Raw genomic sequence first — 20405 nt, forward strand, 5'->3', positions numbered from 1 at the left:
CTTGTCAGACTTTTCCTCAGAATGATGGGTTTCAAAAATGTAGGAGACACCTCAAAAATTCTAAACTTGTTAGATCCTTCCATCCAAAGTGAGACTTTTAAATAAACCCAGAGGTTAAGAGTTATTTTGCTGTCATACCTTCAATTTTTTTTCTTTCAAAGTTTTAGACTCTCTGAATCTTTGAGAAAACCCGAACCTTCTAAAAACATTGGGCGCTTTTTTAATGCTCTCCTTTGGGGTTTATGGTCAGCGCTGAAGTGTTTCAGGATCTTTATGGACTGGGTTTAGTGTATTTCTTTGAAAAAAAAAGTCAGTGAACACAGGTGATCCTTTTAAATCATATCAAAATACAGAGAATTATTTAAGTAATTGTTCTGGTGACTTCTGTTGATCACACTGCTGCCCTGTTACAAGATAACTGCCCTCTAGTGGTCACTATCAGGAACTACAACTCTGCATGTACATGATCATTTAAAAAACTTCAGGCTTTATATGCAAATACTGACATCAACAGTGAAACTGAGTGGAGCCTATCGCTGCTGACCCAAAGTCTGACTAATTAATGATAATTCTACAAGCTGTAACGGACGTACTCTCTCTGGTTATTTTATTAGGTACACCTACTACTGTGTGTGTGTTTAAGTGATGCTCAGCTCAGTCCAAAGAAAATGTCCTCTAGATCATTACACCACCAGCAGCTTGAAGCAGTCTGGCCATTATCTGACATCAACAGGGATCTGCTGCTCACTGGACATTTTCTCTTTTTCAGACCAGTCTCTTCAAACTCTAGAGACAGCAGATCCAGCAGATCTTCACGCAGACAAACAACCATGTCACATTCAAAGTCACTAAAACTAAAATGAGAAAACAGTCAGGTGTCACAATAAGATGCCCCACAAATTATTTATGTCAGTAAAAGATTTTACTGACACAAAATCCACCACAAGACAGAGGAGAACACCACAGGGATAAACCCTGCAGGCCTGACAGCAGGTGTATCACTGCTCCTGTTTTCCACCTGGACAGTGTTTACATTGCAATCTGCCTTTGTGACAGTCATTAGCACCCTCACTAACACACAAAACAACGACTACATAACACACTAAATGTCACAAATCTCTCATCTCTCGCTCTCTCTACCTTTCTCTCCAATTCGCTCGCTCCGTCTCGCTGCTGTCACTCTCAAACCTTCCCCTCTTCCTAAACAACCAAATCCCACATGCTGCCTTTTTTTTTTTCCTCTTCAAAGTTGGTTGACAGGGTACATTTTTCCACCAACAGGAAAGAGTTGGCTTTTTTTTGTCTTTACAGTTTTCGGACTGTCCTTAGAAAATGCTTTCTTCTTCTTTTTTCATTTCTTCTTTCTAGTATATAGAAAAAGGCATCGCTTATATATATTTTTTCATATCTCTGGATTTAGTGGCCTTTAATGAAAATTTCAAAACTGGTGTATACTTTGAAGTCCAAACTTTCAACACGAGCTGAAATAGAGACTCAGCGTGGCTGCAGCTTGTTTTTATGTCAGCTTAAATCAGTCATGTGATTTGGAGGTGCGCACACAGAGGGTTAATAACACTCACCTTCATTTCATTTCCAGACTGTAACAACCAAGCACCTGTGTGAAATCTTAAATGCCCATTGTGCTCTGGCACAATCATAGGCATCGGTTGCTACTGAAAACAAGAAATAACACCATGAGCTGAACCTGTTAATGGTGGTGGTGTGAAGCAGTGGGCAGCCACCAATGCAGCGCCCGGGGAGCAGTGTGTAGGGACGGTACCTTACTCAGGGGTACCTCAATGTAGCCGTTCAGTGGAGTCAAACCCCCGCCGGGGCCGTTAAAATATTATACCACTAGGTGGCAGCGTTGACCATTTCCACAATTTAAGTGATGCTGAAGAAGTCTGCTCCACTTTGTTACAGTGTTTCACTCATGCAAACATAAAAACAGCTTTAATTTAGAATATTTTATTAAAATGCTCACTCATTCGGTCTATCACAGTAACAAAAGTGTCAGGGTTTTGTGAAATGTGCCGTGGTCAAATATTACAAACAGACGGTGCTACATTAGGCTGCGTGTTAACTGTGAAACATCCCCAGAACGTTTTACTAACAGCCGTTTACTCACTTTAAATCCATAAAATCAAATACAGATATATTAAAAAAAGAAGTGCAAGTGTTAGTAAACAGAACAAAAAAGAAACAAAGTTGAGAGATTTCATACAAAAGTGCAACAAGAACCGTTTCCTCTTATCGGTCAGACAGTTTTAAAGTGTTAATATGCACAAAACTTGTGTAAACATTCAGATATTTTGGTCAAGCGTCACGTTTAAAATCAAATATCGGATCAATTAATATATATGTATGCATACTTAATAGTTAGATTTGTACACGAATACGTCATTTATTACGTTTATTGTAAAAACTGGAGTAATTGTACCCAAATGCACAGGGACTGATTAAACTTTAGCAGCATTGTGGGCGCTCGTTGCCACAGGGAAAAATCTCCTGATTAGTCAAAATTATTTATTTATTCAAAATAAATGTGATATAAACAAACACACACAGCATCACGAGGCTCATTAAAAAAACCCAAACAAACTGGCAGCCCTCTTCAGCAGGTTAGTATTACTGGTACCCATCAGCCAGCGGTTTATTGCACAAGAGCAGCAGGGAACAGCGCCCCCTTGGCACAGACCACACTCGTCGATTGTGAAGCAGTCAGTGAATTCAAGGGCTGACGTGCAAACGCAGATTAAGAAAACCCGACTTCCCCGAAGAAATTCTGCATAGACTCTGAGAGATCGGTTCACAAAGACCCTCGGCCGACCTTTCTATGCAGGATCTCAGATTTAAGGTCATCAACAGTCACTTTTTTTGGTCAGAAACCTTTCAGCATCTCCACGGGCAAAAAACAAAAAAACAAAAAAACCCTTGATGCTGAAGTGCAGCGAGTCGCCCCAACCAGCGGGGTGTTGCTGCCACTACTGCGCCGCCGCAAACGTCACGTCCATCAGTAGCAGCCGTCTCGCCAGGTGCTGTCGCGGAGGGCACTGAAGGTGGACAAGCTCTTTGGAGGAGTCAGTAAACTGAGGGAACAGGAGGACGACTAAAGTCAGAGGACAGACAAAGACATGATGTTCCACAACAGGTAAATCTAACAGACATTCGCTGGAGCCACATGTCTCAGGAACCCCACCAGTGCGGTGTGGATGACGAGTAACACTCGGTGCTTTGCCTCATTTCAAACTTGTGAGTCCAAAATGAATCTAATACCATGTGCTCCAGGGAGAGTGCAGCAACATCAGTGTTTGATGAGAGTTGTTGCTTCAAATGAACAAATTACACAGTACTCTTTATTTTTAAAAAGTAATCCATTATTTTACACATTTACTGACTATAGTCCAATGAGGTAGGTTTGTGTTACTTCAGATTGCGCAAGCAAACACACACACACACACACACACACACACACACACACACACCCACCCCCCTTCTTTTTAAAGTTTACCTTCGTGCTGGTTGGGCCACCTTGCTGCGGGGGGTGGAGCTTGTGGTACCAACAAAGGAGGCAGGGCGGGGGAGGCTGCTGCGTGCAGTGTTTGAGGTGGTGGGTGTCCCTGCAGGTTTACTAAGCAAAGGGATCCCGCTGTTGGCCCCACCCCCCCCACTGCTGTTCAGATTAAGAGACTGGAGACTGATGGAGGTGGGCATGGAGGCGGAGCCCTTGATAGTGGGACTGACGTAGGCAGTGGCCTTCAGAGGTGGCCGTGACAATGAGGTGAAGTTCCCGACACTCTGGACTCTGTTTTGGAGTTGGCCTGGAGAGGGGACTGAAGACGAGAGGAGACAAACTGAAGTTAGTAAACTTACTTGGCTGGCGGCGCCTTCAAGGCGAATGAATTTTTGGGTGAGCTGTCCCTTTAATTAGAGAAGACAAGCAGCGTCTTACTGGAGGACTGCAGTCGAGCCAGTCCGCTGGACGAATCAAAGCTCTGGCTGTTACGAAGCAAAGAAGGGGAAGCACTGGGATTGGCTGGTATGGGCACATTGGGCATGCTGGGAGCTCTGACAAGGTTAGGCATGCTTCTCCGCAGCTTATCTAACACAGACAAAAACAGCCAACAGATTTAAGGCGTCCAGAGCTGCGCCAGGCCAGATTAATAAAGTTATCTGCAGAGTCTGCAAACAGAGAGGCTTCCAAACAAAAACACAGAGACAAATAGAAACCTTCAGATGCTGAACTATTTTTAAAGATGCCTCAAAGCAGCCTCTGATCTTCTTTATACTGCTAACAGTTTCCAGCCCCCCACAGTCAGATATACACTCCTAACTTGTAATCCCATCAAACTCTCGGAGTCTCCGCCTCAAAATGGAAACACATGCCAGCCCGAGAGCTTTAAGAGCAGTTGTACAAGAGGATTAGAAAGAGTTTATGAAGCAGGTAGAGCGTCAGCGAGGTCAGGACCGAGACACCGTCACAGTGTTAAAGGGGCGAGGTTCACAATTAGAAGAAAAAAATACTCAAATTAATGTTCAGAGATGATGTATGAGGTTAGATATACTGAACCATGTTATTGACTTACTCTCATATTCGGCTGGAGGCCATGATGAAGTTTTCCCCCCAAAACAACATGTCCAACGTCATACACGTACACAGCAATACACACAAATATCACACGCACAAAACATAAACACAGAGATAATTTATATTAGTACTCTTCAAAGCATTAATAGGTGCTGATTCTATCAAAAGATCATCAGTAGTTTTAATCCATGTCTGCTGATGGATGGAAATACCTTCTAGTGCCAGATTCTTAAAATCAGGCTTTGGTTCATCCTCATTAAAGGACTACACTCTGAGATTAAAGGTACAGTCAGGCTTTCAGCTTATTTAATAGACAAAAGAAAAGAAAAGAAAAGAAAAAGAGGTGATATACTCATAAATTTGGAGTAGCGTGTGTGTGTGTGAGAGAGATTTGTACATGTATATTCTCATAGACATTCATTTTTGATATTGTTATAAGCTAATGTTAGGCTCGAGTGTCCTTAAAAGTCACTTACAATTTGATTACATTCTCACAACGTATTAGAGTTTAAGTGTCTGAGATCAAAAGTGTTAGATCCACTTTCATGAAAGTTTCACTAACACCAGCTATTCTTCTGGTCTCTCAGGAAGCAGAAGACCAGAAGAATGAGCTGAAAGGGAATCTGTTCCTTGATAATTCCGCACAACAGCCTTGTTTCTTTATTTAGATCGAGTTTCCCCCTTTCCTCACCTGAACCTGGTCTGAAGCACTGTTGCTCGGCTGCGCAGGTGCTGCCCACTCCCAGCCCCAGCCCAAGACCCTGAGACTGGGCTTGGAGCGCAGGTTGAACGGCGAACCCAGCGGAAGGGTACGGGGGGGTGGAGGGGGTGGAAGGAGGGGTGCACAGGGAACTGGTGCTTCTTCGCCAGTCTCGGATGCTGGAGAAAGTGTGGGAGTGGGGCAGGCGGGTGAGGCGTGGCTGTGGTGGCGGCAGGAGACCGTAGTCTTCGTCGTCCTCCTCGTCTTCCTCCTCCAGGTCGGGACCGGCGCTGAGCTGGCTGAGCTGGAAGGTCAAGCTCTGGCTGCGGCGGTTGGCCAGGACGGATGAGGTGCTGGCGAGGTCCTGCCTTAGACCTGGGGGAGCGAGATATGAGGACCAGCGTGCAAAACACCCACCACACACGCACACGCACACACACAGTCATCACCTCCTGGGGTTAATGAAGCTGAAGTAGCGATGGGCTCTGAGATCTGGTGCCATATGTTAAATTATTATGACGGGGGGGGGGGGGGGACAGTAGGGATAGACAGACGGACAGCAGGAGAAGTGAGTTGGCTCAAATGACACAGATAACCATAAAAAAGTGACCAAACAGCCAGAATGATTTCTACTGTCCTGAAATCATTTCAGAAACATCTCTTTCTGTATAAAGATTCAGATTTATAGTGCATTTTAAGCACTCTGGCAGGCGGAGCAAACAACTAACCAACAGTCTACAACTCAAATCAAAAATCAGGAAGTGCAGTCAGGGTGCAGACGGAGGTCCTGCTACTTACTCTCCTCCTGCAGCCGGGCCATAACCTGGACATCAGTGAGGTCCTGCAGCTTGTATCCCAGAGCAATGGAGTCATCCTCTGCCTCAGATGCTCCCAGGTCGCTGTCCATGGACGACTGCGGGCTGAGGGTGGAGCGCCGCAGGCTGCGACCTTCAAGTAAAAACAAGACCCAAGAAGTCAGACTTTCCTCTCCGATGTCTCACTTCATGCTGCACAGTTAAACAAATGAGGCAGGACTGCTCCGATGAGAGAAGTACCCTTCACTCTTCAGAGTGTCCTCCACATAAAGATGAGGGGTCCGGACTAATGGAGGGCGATGCTCGGCTCACAGAATTAGAGCCCATTAGGCAGCAGTGAGGCAGAAATATTAAGCCCGAGGTTACAAAAACCTCTTCACAGTTAACGATCTGCCTGATATCTGCTCCCTGCGACTGCTCTATAAAGTAATCCCTTCCATCAGTGCCATTATTCTAATTACTTTAGTCTTATTTGACTCACACAGGCCAGGATTTCTGCACCTTTACGAGCTTCTTTAACGCGGGCCGTCTCTGAATCTTTGAAATTAACTCCTACCAATCAAGAAAGGAACATTAAAAATGTCTGTGGGTTGTGCTGAGTGACACAGGTTTCTCTGGATAGACAAGTGAGACTTTTGAGATCAGCACAAATGACATTTCCTTCACTTCCGCTTTGGGCACAAGCTCAGGTAGGTCAACGGTCAGCTTCTTCAGGTAAAACAAATCCCATAATAGGTTTTTTTTCCCTCCTTCAGGTCGATGAGTTTGTCATATTTTCTTGTGTGAAGTAATTTGTAACATGCCTTCAGGGAAGCACTCTATAAATAAAGCCTCATTAAAACTATCGCAGTGAAGTTTTAGAATATTGTTGCTGTGCAGTTTAGATCAGAGGTGCTTTTAATAAAAGGCCAGGGCTAAGTGGTTGTTCCTTCAGTGGGTAGAGTACACACCAAACGGGCTGCACCACCTACAGGAGCTGTTTGGTCATAGAAATGAGGCCATGAAGCTCCTGTCACACAGCTTTAGTGCTGATGTTAATGCCAGAGGAGGTTTGGAGCTCCGCGGTTACAAGTCAGCAATCAGTTCCCCGATCTGCAACTTTATGTGGTTCTGCTGTGGTTTCTAAAAGCTTCCTCTTAGCAATACCAAAACTTACAGCTGATGGTGGAATTTCTCCATGAAACTGTACAATGAGGAGAACACACCTGTTGAGAATAAGACACATTTCTGTTCTAAGGCCTTTAAAATTATTTTTCAGACTCATCTACTCTTAAACAGTCGTTCACACCGATCACAAAATTTCGTAGGAGGAATTTTTTGGCATTCATTTTTTGAATCAATCTCAATTTTTGAGACTTTTCACATGCGAATAAACAGATATGATCAATCGGATCATTGCATTTGTGGTCGTAGCTCCAAAACGTGCACCGGTACCAACTACACAATGAGATGGAAACAGCAGACGTTGCTCCGGGGTTAATCGGCTCTCTCAAATCGTTTCCCCAACATCTAGACCCAACTCTCCCAACAACAGTTCAAAATGCCTCACTGACATCCTGAAATAAGTACTAAAGCAGCTGTGATACAACTTCAGCTCCCGGATCAAACCATTAAAGCGTCCCTGCTGTCGCCTGCTCATGAGAACCGGATGAACCCACAATCTCAGTTTCTTCCTTTTCTTGTTTAGAAACATCAGGACCAGCTCAATCTCACTTCACCATGACTCATGCAATGCAGAGCTTTTGGTGCATTTAAACGTTATGAGACACTTGCATATGAAAAATTGGGAATTTCGCATCGTTTTTCTAAATGCTTTCAGTGTGTAAAAGCCTTCACACATTCTTGGAGCCGTTTTAGATTTATAGTGTACATATTATGTATTAATACAATCTGTGCTACTCTCTTACACATCAGTCTTTTCATTTCCCTTGTTTTCACTGTTTATGTAAAACTGCTGCAGTCTCACAATATAAGGTTCTCACTACGCAACTGTGGCACTTTATCCATCTTGATTATTTGTTGTTGACTATTTTTATTCCTTATCCTGCTGCTGTAATATTAATAATTTCCCTTGTGGGACCAATAAAGCATCTAACTATCACATTTAGTGCTTCAGCTGCCATAGTGTGTTTAACCTTTTCATATTTTTCCAGTATTGTAGCTTTATCCAAGCTTTCATCGGTAAGACGCTGCCAATCGTGCCTCTTTCTTGAAAGCGTGCTTATAGATAAATGAACAAACCCTGGGTTGACTGAGCCCAGCACAGAGCCCATTTGACAGCCCCGAACACATTGGTGGCACAGAGGAGGGCAGGGAGGTTCCCGTTTAGGAGAGCACGAGAAAAAGGCTCATTAAAGCCAGTGTCATGGAAATAAGCTTTGGGCAAACACCCACCACCACTACTTAGACCCCCCAGCAGTTATTTCTGAGCTACATTGCTCAGGATGTGAGCTCGCTCCCTTCAGGGCTGAGCAGTTTTATTCCCTGCAGCTTCGCCCTCTCCTGTGTCTGGAACGTCGTTTTTTCCATTGCTAATAATGCACTTGAATCCACTTTGCCTTCAAACAGGATTCACGTGCAGCAGTGAAATGTAGTCTTATAACGAGCAACAAGCAGGGCAGAGGAAAAAAAAAAAAAAGGCTGCGATGAAAATATATTCTTCAATTTCAACTTCCTACAGGAGGGAATGTTTGGAATAATGTATAAAAAGCTTGAGCATGACCCAGTTTTTTCCTCCCCCGGCACATTCGTATTCTGGTTACAATACGTATTAAATTTTTAATGTTTGTAAGGAATCAACATGTTCTTTTAAGAAGAGCAGCAAAGGAAGGCTTACTTCGGGTGAGCGGGTGAGGGAGGAAGGTGGGAGTCCTCTCAGCTACGGGGGAGAGCTCCTTCCCGATGGGACTGAGAGTCCGATGGAGGAGAGGGTGGAGCGGGGAGGAGAGGGAAGGAACTGAGGCACAGAGGGAGGGGAAGCCAGTTTTGGGAGAAAAAGATGTGACAGACAGCTGATTCATGAGTGAAAGTTGCACTGATGTTCAATTCTGGACAGTACTCGAGGAAATTTAAGTCCCAGGCCAGCTGATTATGATGCTTTGAAAAAAGATAAAACATTGGTACCGTGTCTTTCAGACGGCTGAGGAGTGGAGCAGGGCTTGGTTGGAGGGGAAGCACTGATAGGAGACACTCCAGCAACTCGACTCAGAGGAGGACCGGGAGAGGAGGAAGGAGAGGGGCTGGACAGGGAGCTACGCCACCTGGAGACTGAAGGAGGGAGAAAACAAGCACAGAGTTAGCATATGTTTAATACAAACTGTTACGTTTCCCTGTCAGACATGACACACCAACTAAAAGCTGTGGGCGGATAAAGAAACAAAAGAAAGTCCCACCCACACACCCACACACACCCACACACACCCACACAGGACAGTGTGTTTATAAGATTTCTGCTCTTTTCAGCATAATTATTGGAATTTGTGAATATTCAGGAGTGCACAACAGAGCAAGTGTGCTTATCTAGAAGTCTAAGGGGAAAGTGGCCCAACTGCTCACTTTATTTACTTAGTAAATTTACATTTATAGTCTTAAACATTGGTTTCAAGTCTAATTTAATACAAGATCAGGTTTACTTTATAAATGTTAGTCCAATATAGAGAAATTAATGATAAAAAGCAGAGTATTTAGTAGTGGATACTCTGGTAATAATGACTTAAGGAGTGACTACCTCTTGATAAACAAGCCACCTCCATGTGAGTACATCGACCCATCTAACAAAAACTACCCCCCCCCCCCCCCACCCCAAAAAGAAAAAATTTTATATTTTTATTTATTATACTTTTATATAAACTATGGTTTCACATTAAGTGTGCATTATCCCAAAGGATGAAGTAGTTTTTAGTACATGCACCATTCATGCTTTCAGTGCAGGGGTGTCAAGTCAAACATCTGGTCCAGGGGACAGAACTGGGCCACCAAACTGACCCAGTGGACAGCTTTAGAAAATGTGACACTTGGAAAGTAGAAGGATACTTGCACAAAATATTGTACTTGTCAAAAGTACAATATGTCAAAAGACTTCACCCAAGGAATGGCATACCACACCAAAGTAGGTAGAAATGTAGGCGTTCTTTACCATTAGTATTCCAACACCCAACTTTGGAGACAAAGTTAGAGAGGCAAGGCTGGAATTTATTGGACAAAGGGTGTTAAATATGGAAGAAGGGAAAGAGTTTTCATGCTATGAGGGAAACAACTGGCAGGTAGACATGTTTATCGATGAGGCAATGCTGTAACTTCATTGGTCCAGCGCACATAAAATCAAATTGGGCTGGATGGTGCCCACAATGTAAAATTAGTCTGACACCACTGATCAGTGGAAGTTACTGAGCTGACACACTCATTTATTTAAATAAAAACATTCCCATATTACATGAATGATGGGAAGATCAAACATGTTGCTAGACTGTTCAGGACCATGTAGCAAAGGCCAATACTGAGAATATGCAGCAGCTTGTTAGAATTAATACACATTAACATTTGATTTCACTCACTTCCGTCGATAGTTCATATTTTGGTTCTGTCTCTATATAAAAGTGAAGTTCCATCATACAGCTCCAACTGCCCAATAATATTTTAGTAAAAATCTTTTGGAGAATCTCTTTGACTAATTTCAGATAAACACATTTGCTTTTATTTGCAGTGCAAATTTTACATCAATCTTGTATAAAATGAAAAAGATTTCCTAACATACAAAAACATTTTTATTTTGAACAGATCATATTTCATTAATATAGGGATATACACATCTGTTATTTGGAACAGATATCTGAACTTTTCTGCCAATAAGTGCTGATTTAATCATTTTTGCCAGTGTTAGCTGCCGTAAGCCTCTTTTAGCCGGCGTTAACCTCCGTTAGCGAAACCTTGAGGGTAGCTCTAGCATTGTTAGACTTACCACACATCTGTCAGACTATGATGTGAGAATGAAGTCAGACTCTTTGTCAGATAAAAAGTTTTCAGGTCACTTGACCTTATCATTAGCTGGTGACTCTTTGAGACACTTTTTCGCTGCTTTTGCAAATAAGGAACCCTTCTCAGATGACAGTACTTTATCATATCTCAACTCTGAAGCTGCAGAAATGAATTAAAATTTGTCTATGACTTCTCTTCTCGTATGTGGCCGGTCTCTAGCTACATACATAAAACAAGACTGAACAGTGTGTTCAAGGTGGCGGGCCAATATGACAAACCTGCACCTACGTATTTTTAACAGATTAATTCTAAGTTTGAGAACACAGTTTGTCGGAATACATAATTATGCACTTATAAATATATATTTATGAGCATAATATTATTGTTTTTCTGTTAAAAACGACTGACTGTAACATTTTAAGCTCAGAGTCGGGTAGACGTAGAAACTAGAAGGACATCACTGAGAAGCTTTTATTTCACTTACAGTAACGACTTGTTGCCAACTCGATTAATGTCCTTTTACTCCACCTGTGCCTCGATAGCGCTACATCAATGAGTGCAGGAGTGGGAATAAAGGACAAACTAGAGTGTAAATGAGCCGTAGTCCTCATTTCCTCACAATGAATTGGTACTTCACACCAGCAAGCATCCAAAATGAAACATGTTAACATTTTTGGGTGTAATGTCTCTTTAAATGCCATCAGTGAATATTCTATGGGACTTAAAAAAAAGGGAAAAAAAAAAATCACCATCAGTTCGACTCTTTTGTTCTTTACAGCTCAAAATCAGAGATAAAAAGACAATAACCACACAAAGCCAGACATCACAGACGTCTTTGTGCACGAGGGCAGCGCCGTGCAGCCGCTACCTCACCAGCGGTGTCTGTCACCGACTGCTCTATTCAGCAGCTCAGCGCCGAGGACAAAGCAGGATTCAACACAACAGAGACGCTCACACAATGCAGCTGTACCTGGTGCTGTGCGCCTCTCACACAAATACTATTCATAGAAAGAAGAAACATGACAGCTTTGACACACACACACACACACACACACACACACACACACACACACACACACACACACACACACACACACACACTCTCTTTTGGAATCAGAGGTGAATAAAAGAAAATACTGCTTGTATTATTTAAAAGGTGTGCGAGTAAGGCTGGTGTCCGCACAGAGATGCGAGGGAAATCTTTCTCTCCTTTACCTGTCAATGTGAATATAAAAGCATTTAGCTACGAACCTTTCATGTACACCGTTGCTATGGCAACAGCTCTTCATTTCATCACGGCAAACCTCGGGTGGGGGAGAGAGAGCTAGTGGGCCAAGTTGGTGGGAGGATTCCTCTGCAGAGGATGGTTAGTGTGTCGAGTGGAGGTTTAACTGCTTCTGATGCAACAAGGTGCACAGCCGAGGCAACTTCAGAGGATGCAGCCGAGTCAGGGAGTCGAACTCTGTGACCCAAATACTGAGACTGCAACGGAGGCTAGTTTAAAGCACATGGAAGGTTAGCATGTGATCAGCAATGCAGAGGTGACACTCCAGCACAGTGATCACAGCAGCTGCAATATTCCTTAAGATTTGTTTGTCAGCACTCGCACTCAGCCCATCTAAAACAAGCCTGAGTTACCGTAGAAATGTGTCTAACTGGCAACATGGCTCTCAGGAAGTAACTTGCTACAAACCAAGTGTGGCCGAAAAGATATGCTGTAATGAAATTCACAAGTATCGAGTTCTGGCTGCTACACCAAGACTTGAACAGAGTAGCTTTGCATGAGTCACAGTTCAAAATAATCCTCATTTTATCTGATTCTAGGCCTTTAGATCATCCTCTCTGAAACAAGACAAGAGGTTAGCTCTTCCTCGCACAAGATTAAAAGCAGGTGGCTTCTGTGCCTGAGATGACCAATTCATGATGTTTCCTACTGATGTCATCATAAAGATGAGGAAAATGAAGAAAATCTAACAGAGGGAGGGGCTATTTGATCTTGATTAAACCACAATTTGTTCTGTTAGATGCTCAGAATAACCCAAACTTCAAAGTGACATCTGGTTTCCGACCGGTTGTATTCCTGTATCAAAGCCACGCTGCCGAGCACCATGTCATTTTACAGTTAAATTGTCATCCTGCAGCAACTACGTCACTATTTGTGGAGGACTTCCTGTTTCAGATTTGTGAGTTGGGCTGGTCTCTGAATTCAAGTCGTGAATGTGAATTTCCATGCATTCAGATTTGTAATTTTTGCCAGTTTAGTGCAATTAATCACTGTATAGCAACAATGAGGTCAAGTTGTCATGCAGTTCCCAACCCTTATCGACCTCTTGTTGTTGTTTTATGGCCGTCTTGACACGCCAATGTTGCTTTGAAGACGGCAGCTGACTACGAGTGGTTTCAGACATGGTCCCCGTCTTCAAAATGACCATTTCAAAAGGCAACACGATCACAAGTTCAGTGCAGTAGCACAGTAGCAACAACTTTGTCTCCCACGACCGGTTTCCTTTGTGTGACTGTAGCATCAGGATATGTCAGACTTTGAATGTGAAGTCGTAGCTTACTTGATTGTGCGTTATAGTCATATCAAACATGGCCACCTAGAGACTGGCACCATAAATTCAGCAGGAAAAGTGCTTAGCAACCAGACAGCTGGGCCCTCTTTTGCAACCATGTGTTGATCCTGGCTGGTCACTAGAAAGAAAACAGATTCAAGGCACTTTTCAATAGCACCAAACATGAGCACCAATTATTTGCCTTGGCAAACCTAAACTTTGACTTAATGATGGCATGATACCATTAGAGACTTGCTGAAACTGCATAAGGAGGCGGGGGATGCTTTTGCACAAAGAACAGGCATACATGCAGGCTTTAAATCTTGCCTCCTTTCTTTATTAATTGATTTAATCAAAAACATTACTGTCACAGTGAATTTTTGGATTGCGTTGGTGAATCTCCACTCTGCGCATCTAACAAGATTAAATTCAATGTTGCTCTTTCTGCAAGCTTTGCGGTTACAGTGTGAAGATTAGCCTTTCTACACCAACAGCCGGCCCTTGATGGAAGCAAAATTGCAGTGTAAGTGAAGTATTTCTTTGACTTTAACACTGCACATAATTACTTGATTCCTAAGTATGTGGAGGCTGAGCGGGATCGTATGCAGACGAGCGCGCCCACGCAGGTGAGTGGAGCTCCATCTCGCCTCATTAAAGGCTGCCTGTTCAGCTGAGGCCGTGGGAGCTGTCGCCTCCACTCACACTTCACAAGCAGCCCCATCTTGCGCACGCACGCACGCACACACACACACACACACACACACACACACAACTACAAAGAGACCCATCGATTTGATGAGGACTCTGATAAGCACACGGACATCAGGACTGATGATCCTGATCTGCTTTTTCCAGGTCACCTGTCGATAAACTCCAAACACGAAATCCATTTTTACAGACCCATGAGGTAACCATGACAACACTAAGCCAAGCGGCGGCCTCACCACTGCCATCGATCCACTGGTCTGCTCCTTGCTTTAACCTGCTGGTATATTTACACCAACTTCCTGTTTTACTTGCTCAGATCTTTTCCGGTTGCTCAGTATCGCTAAGCGACGGCTGTAATTATGACAGACACGCAGGTCAGCTGACCTGGGCCTGATCTGCCTAAGAAGTGCCGACGGACTGCTGAGCCCTGCAGTGCATGGATGAAGGTGAGCCGACCTCAGACTGATCACCGTGACCACAGAGTACTTAGGAAGCATTACTGAGGTGACTGCTTATCTTACTGGCTTTAAAAAGTGGATCATTTAAAAAGAGCGCTAGTGACTGTGCTGCCAGCTGTTTCCATTCATCTCCAGACCTGCTGAGATTTCACCTCTCACAGGAAATGTCTCCTGCTTCTTAAGCTGATTAAACAAATGCAGTGTCACGTTACACTTGTGCTCTAGCACATTACTGCTGCGTCTTTGCATATCAGTCCAAACACCTCCCGTCTGACCATCACAGGTTTATCTGAACAACTTTGAGGGGTGAGATACATTTTTTAAACAGGATTTAGGTAAAAATGTCATGCCCCTGCCTTCATATTGGTAAAAAAGGGGATCACCATGATAAATTCTGGAAAACACTTTAGTGCACCAACCTTCGTTTCTTTATATATTGCTTACAAAGAGCCAGACGTTGTCATTTTCTAAAGAGTCACCAGTTCTAGAGGTTTTCTAAAGTGTTTCTTTGGACAATAGCTGCTTTTTCACACATTTTCAGTCCAGTCCTTCAGACAACAACATTTCTTTTCTTGAATCTATGAAAAATATCTGGAACTTCAGTGGATCGTTTGAGACCATTTCTGATGAGACTTCAGTGAACAAACATCTCAGTGCATTCCTATTTTATTGTACTTTTACCTTAGAGTACTTTATTTTTCTATTGTCCCTTATTTTTGTGTTCAATGTAAAGCACTTTTGTCACCTATAGTTGTTTAGTATTTGCTATACAAATAAAGTTGAAATTTCGTTGTCCAAACTCTGTTTCTGCCTTAAATACTGTATTTACATGTTTCAATATAATCACTGCACCCATTTCTTATTTTACTAGCAAGATAAACAAATGAGTGGTAGCTCTTTTCTTGCTAATGGCTCCTCCAAAATAAATGGCACAGAGAAAATAGCTACACAAATATCAACAACTTTTGTGGGGCCGTTAGTTCGACTTTAATGCATGCAATGTTGGACTGAGCAAACTGTTCCGTCCACAAACAGTAAACCACCACTGAGAACACAACTTCTCTCATACACGATCCAAGACATGAAGATCAAGAAACAAGCTGCTCAAGCTGAGTAAGTTGAGAAGCCGAACAAGCAGCTGTCAATCTTGATTTTCAACAGGTAACAAAAGCAGAGATGAACAAGCTCATATTTTCTGCCTGTACTGGTTCATACGGCACAATCACCAAAACAGAGTGTGACGTTTTTCCTTCTCCTCCACCCCACGCAGTTTGCTGGCAGCTTTGTGCTAATTTCAAACAGGCAACTAAAACAAAGACCTTCTGTATGCATTTCATTTTAAAGAGATATTGGAGCAGACGAAGTTTGGCGTCATATTGTCAGAGCAATCGCACAGGTGACGTTTTGACATAAAAGGAACCTAATTAATAACCTTCTAAATACAATAGCACAAAATTTCTTGTAACACAACACCGCTCAATACAAACTCAGAAAATGGCCACAAGAGCAGGAAGAACAGTTTCAGCTGGAAAAACTAAAAATTAGCATTGTAAAATAATACTAACAACAAAAACAACAAATTAATAAAAATAAATGGAGTGCAATTACACTTTTCTTATGCTGACATGCCGAGGCCCCAGCTGCCCACAGATGTGCTGACGTATCTAAAGTAAAGAGTCTTTACTTATTCATTACTGAATGAATTATTACACATTGCTCAAGTAAATGAGAAGCTGGGCTGTTTTTTTTTTTTTAAGGGAGGGCTTTTCTATTAATTTCTATGTCTGCATTTGTATTCTTAGTACAGCTTTGCATGATTCACAGTATCAAAATAATCCTCTTATCTCATTATGTCCTTAAAGCTAGCTTTCTTCTGGTTGGATGGTTCTCACAAACAGAAGCTTTTGACAGCGAGTGGGTGGGGCTTGTACCTGCTCAGTATTATCATACTGGTGTGAAAAAATAAATGATTCAAATGTGTCTGCATGTCATTTTGAAACTCATGCTCAAACGCTGACACAGTTTTAAGGAATTCATCCACACTGAACAAAAACCAGTGTTGACAAATTAATCTGCTGAACCCAGGGACTCATCTCATCAGTAATACACTATACTGCCAAAAGTATTCACTCATCCATACAAACTATTGAATTCAAGTGTTCCAATCACTTTAGTGGTCACAGGTGTATAAAAATCAAGCAGCTAGCCTGCTTGTACAAGCAAGCTCCATAAAGACACAGAGGAGAGAATTTGGTGTAGAAGAACTTGACTGGCCTGCACAGAGTCCTGACCTCAACTCGACAGAACACCTTTGGGATTAATTCGATTGCAATCTGTGAACCAGGCCTTCATCCGACTGTACTTCTGGAAGAATGTTCAAAAATTCCCATAAACGCTCCTGAACCTCAGTTGAAGCTGTTGTGTCTGCAAAGGGCTGACATCATATCAAACCCTAAGAATGGGAGGTCACTTAAGTTCAGATGTGTGTGAAGGCAGATGAGTGAATACTTTTTGCAGTGTAGTGTATTTGTGCTCAACACATTTCTTTCTAACAAGCCAGCAGCTGTGCTGTGTGCAAGATCTGTACGAACTAACACCAACACTTCCTCCTGGCCAGCATTTGTGTTGTGAGAGACAGTAGGGGCGTGTGAGGTAGCGAGCGCTCTTGTTTTTGGCAAGACACTAAAAGCTGTGTACATCAGTTTTAAAATAGCCTGGAGGCGAGCGGCACCCTGCAAACTAATCCGCTGCCTCAGCCTTTGGTTTTAGCGTGCACTGAACAACAGAACTGCGGGGACTTCAAGCTCTGAAATGCTCCCAAGATAAAGATGCATTTTATTAAGAGAAACCGTCTTGAGAAACACCCACAGGCTGAACTCCAAGTTAATGAGGAAGAAACTCCCACTCTTCACTCATCTACTCAGAGAAATATCAGACTTGATCATCTTTCTTGCAGCAGTAGCTACAGCAGTGCTCCCAGCAGCAACTTAATCATGTGGCTTGTGTCCTCTTTTGCACCATTGACCTGCACAGCCAGGTGTGTGCAATCCAACCTCCCTTGGGGGGGGGGGGGGGGGGGGGCAGTCAGAGTCGTTTTCTCTACACACAAATTACAAACAAACCAGTTGACTCGCACCTTGCTCTAGCCGGAGGGACAGCGACCTTCTGGCGGCCTCCACCTCCGATTTGGGGCTGTCCAGAGCCTGCCGGCACCACTGCAGCGGTGTGAGGGCGTCGCTCGTGGTCTCCGACCTGCGGTCCTTTGATGACACATATAACCTGGAAAGAGAAGCAAGAGTGAACTAGACTTCTACAACTTCTATGAGCTCTGATAGGAGACTCTGGCCAATCCCAGATCTTTCCAAACATGATCAGGGGAGCAGTTTAAGAGACTACAAAGAGCTGGACAGTGTGTACACTGTGGTGGGGACAAATCTGGGAAAGCCAAACTCAAAGGTCAACAAAGACTTACTCTGTAGTAAGGTGCTTGAATGCTCATTCATTCTGAAAGCCAACTGGAGCTTTACTTATTTAGCCTATAAACCAAGTAGTCCATCCTAATGTTTCAGGGCGTAGAGATGATGTTACTGCCCAACAAACAGTTCAAAACCAAAGAGTGTGTTTGTGTAACTCTGAGAAAAGCGGTAAAAGCTCACATTTGAGATGGCAAAACAAGAAAACACAAATTACTGCCACTGTTTTGCCCAAGTTTGTGCTTGAAAGACATCTAAAACCAGTACTTAACAATGCCCACATGAGAATTTCCTCCTTTTCTGTCATAAGAAGCTGTGGTCAGGCATTTACATACACAGGCCTGTTAACTTGTTACCCATCATGATTGATTACACCTGGTAGTGTCTCTTTGCGACTATTAAAATATATAGACAAATATTACTCTTAATGCCATCTTCCTCTTTTAAAACTTCTCCTGTTTCATGTCAACATCCTCCTCACTACATATCTAGCCTTAATCACGTGCCTATTCTTTTAACTCAACTCTTAGCTGTTGAATACAGATAACCAACTCAATCTGGATAATTCAGTGCTGTGACATACATATATAATCTCTCAGCACACAGTCCCTGACAGATCGCACTCCAGACTCCATCGTTCCTTTTGCGCCACCAACTCGTTTCCTCCTGAGTCAGAGAAATCTGTCTCCCACTCAGTTTGAAGGTGGTGTCAAGCCTTTTTAGAAGCAAGGAAGAGGCTCAAACAGAGTGGATCAGATTATTCTGACAGCCCGGATGCTGCTGCTCTGTGGGCAACATGGAAGAAGCTGAATTATAGATTAAAACCCCGGCTGACATCAGGTGAGAGTGTGACCTGAAGGGGACTGAGTGCACACCCACACATGGAGATCTGTCATATTCATATCTATCTATCTATCGCTACAAGTGAAAAAAATGACCACTTGTATTAGTTAAATGCAGCCCTGGGTCACTTCCTGTTTATGAGTTTGCACAACACCTCACAAGCTGTGACAAAAATCAGCAAAAAATTTCACTTCCTTAATTTGATTTAGTCCTCTCTGCAGCCACTCCACAGCAAAACACAAGAAGTGTTTCCCTGAAGCTTTAAAGGCAAGTGGCAGCACATAAGTAGGGCCTGATTAACTTCAAGGTGTGTGTGGCTTTGTTGGGGCACTGCAGAGGGCTGGAGCAGCTGAAAACAAAGCTTTAAAATCCCACATTTCAGTTAGAAATCACATACTACATGACTGAGCAACATATGGTTGGAAATGCAGTGTGCACTTACCAGGTTTCATCAGACTCCTCTGAGCAGCTCAGGGAATTCAAATCCAGAAGTTCCAGCTCGTCCAGAACCGACGGCTCGGATGCATCCTCCTCCTCCTCGTCGTCCTCCTCCCTCGCAGCAGCAGCCGCTCCATCCCTGCCGCTGTGCGGGTGGAAATAGTCGAAAGGCTCCTCGGGGGCGGAGAACGAGCCCAAGGACGAGTGGCACAGCAGGGTGGGCAGCGGGCTGGGGAGGCAGTATCCGCCGGCGCCGGCTCGGGTGCGCAGCTGCTCGTTCTGCCGCTCCAGTTTGCGCACCAGCTCCTGCAGCTTCTTCACCTCCAGCTCGGCGTTCAGGGTGTTGCTGTTGCAGTCCACCTCCGTCATGATCGCGGGGTTCAGCACGGCCGCCTCCATTGGAGCAAAGAAAAGCACACGAAAAGACCACAATACCAGCCGCCTTCACCTCTACCTCCACCTTAAACCACAAATGGAGGACAGGTAGGGCCAAGCTGCTGCTGCTGCGCCCTCAGACTGCTTTCTGTATTCGGCAGCGGTAGTAATCTGTCTAGTACGCCTGTCTGGACGTTCACCCAATGGGAGACTACATAACTCCCCCCCCTCCCTCCGACACATTTACACACGTACCCCTCCCTCTGTTCCTCTCCCGGCACTGATTACAGGTAGATGGTGCACCTGTCAGTCTAAAATGTGGGCTAATGTCCAACACACCTAACCGTAAACATATGACATTTATTTTTTTCATGCTGTAACACATTTCTATATTCTGCTTCACTCAATGCAAACACACTGCCTCAGTTAATATTTACTTATAAGCTTTTAACTAATTAATGATGTTATTTTATAATGA

At 43.5% G+C, this 20405-nt stretch overlaps 1 protein-coding gene across 2 annotated transcripts; it reads right to left on the reverse strand.

Annotated features, from left to right (window-relative positions):
• Positions 1-1983: 1983 nt before the first annotated feature.
• On the reverse strand, positions 1984-20069 carry LOC308394285 (SLAIN motif-containing protein 1-like). Of its 2 annotated transcripts, XM_080878541.1 has the most exons (10): positions 19557-20069; positions 17935-18077; positions 9227-9370; positions 8940-9059; positions 6087-6236; positions 5280-5663; positions 4587-4598; positions 3953-4102; positions 3512-3833; positions 1984-3089 (listed from the first exon to the last, which is right to left on the reverse strand). In XM_080878541.1, the coding sequence occupies exons 1-10, from the start codon at positions 19949-19951 to the stop codon at positions 3014-3016; spliced, it is 1896 nt and encodes a 631-aa protein (XP_080734667.1). In that variant the 5' UTR covers positions 19952-20069; the 3' UTR covers positions 1984-3013. The 2 variants fall into 2 exon arrangements, with proteins under 2 accessions (XP_080734667.1, XP_080734668.1); XM_080878542.1 differs by lacking the exon at positions 4587-4598.
• Positions 20070-20405: the final 336 nt, after the last annotated feature.

The sequence above is a fragment of the Rhamphochromis sp. 'chilingali' genome, assembly GCF_963969265.1.
Source record: "Rhamphochromis sp. 'chilingali' genome assembly, chromosome: 3".
NCBI classification, from domain to species: domain Eukaryota; kingdom Metazoa; phylum Chordata; class Actinopteri; order Cichliformes; family Cichlidae; genus Rhamphochromis; species Rhamphochromis sp. 'chilingali'.

Coding starts and splice junctions, on each gene's coding strand:
- LOC308394285 (XM_080878541.1), bottom strand. CDS start 19,951: ATGGAGGCGGCCGTGCTGAACCCCGCGATCATGACGGAGGTGGACTGC. Junction 9,060..9,226: donor TCAGCCGTCTGAAAGACACG/GTACCAATGTTT, acceptor TCTGTGCCTCAG/TTCCTTCCCTCTCCTCCCCG. Junction 5,664..6,086: donor GGCCCGGCTGCAGGAGGAGA/GTAAGTAGCAGG, acceptor TCGCTCCCCCAG/GTCTAAGGCAGGACCTCGCC.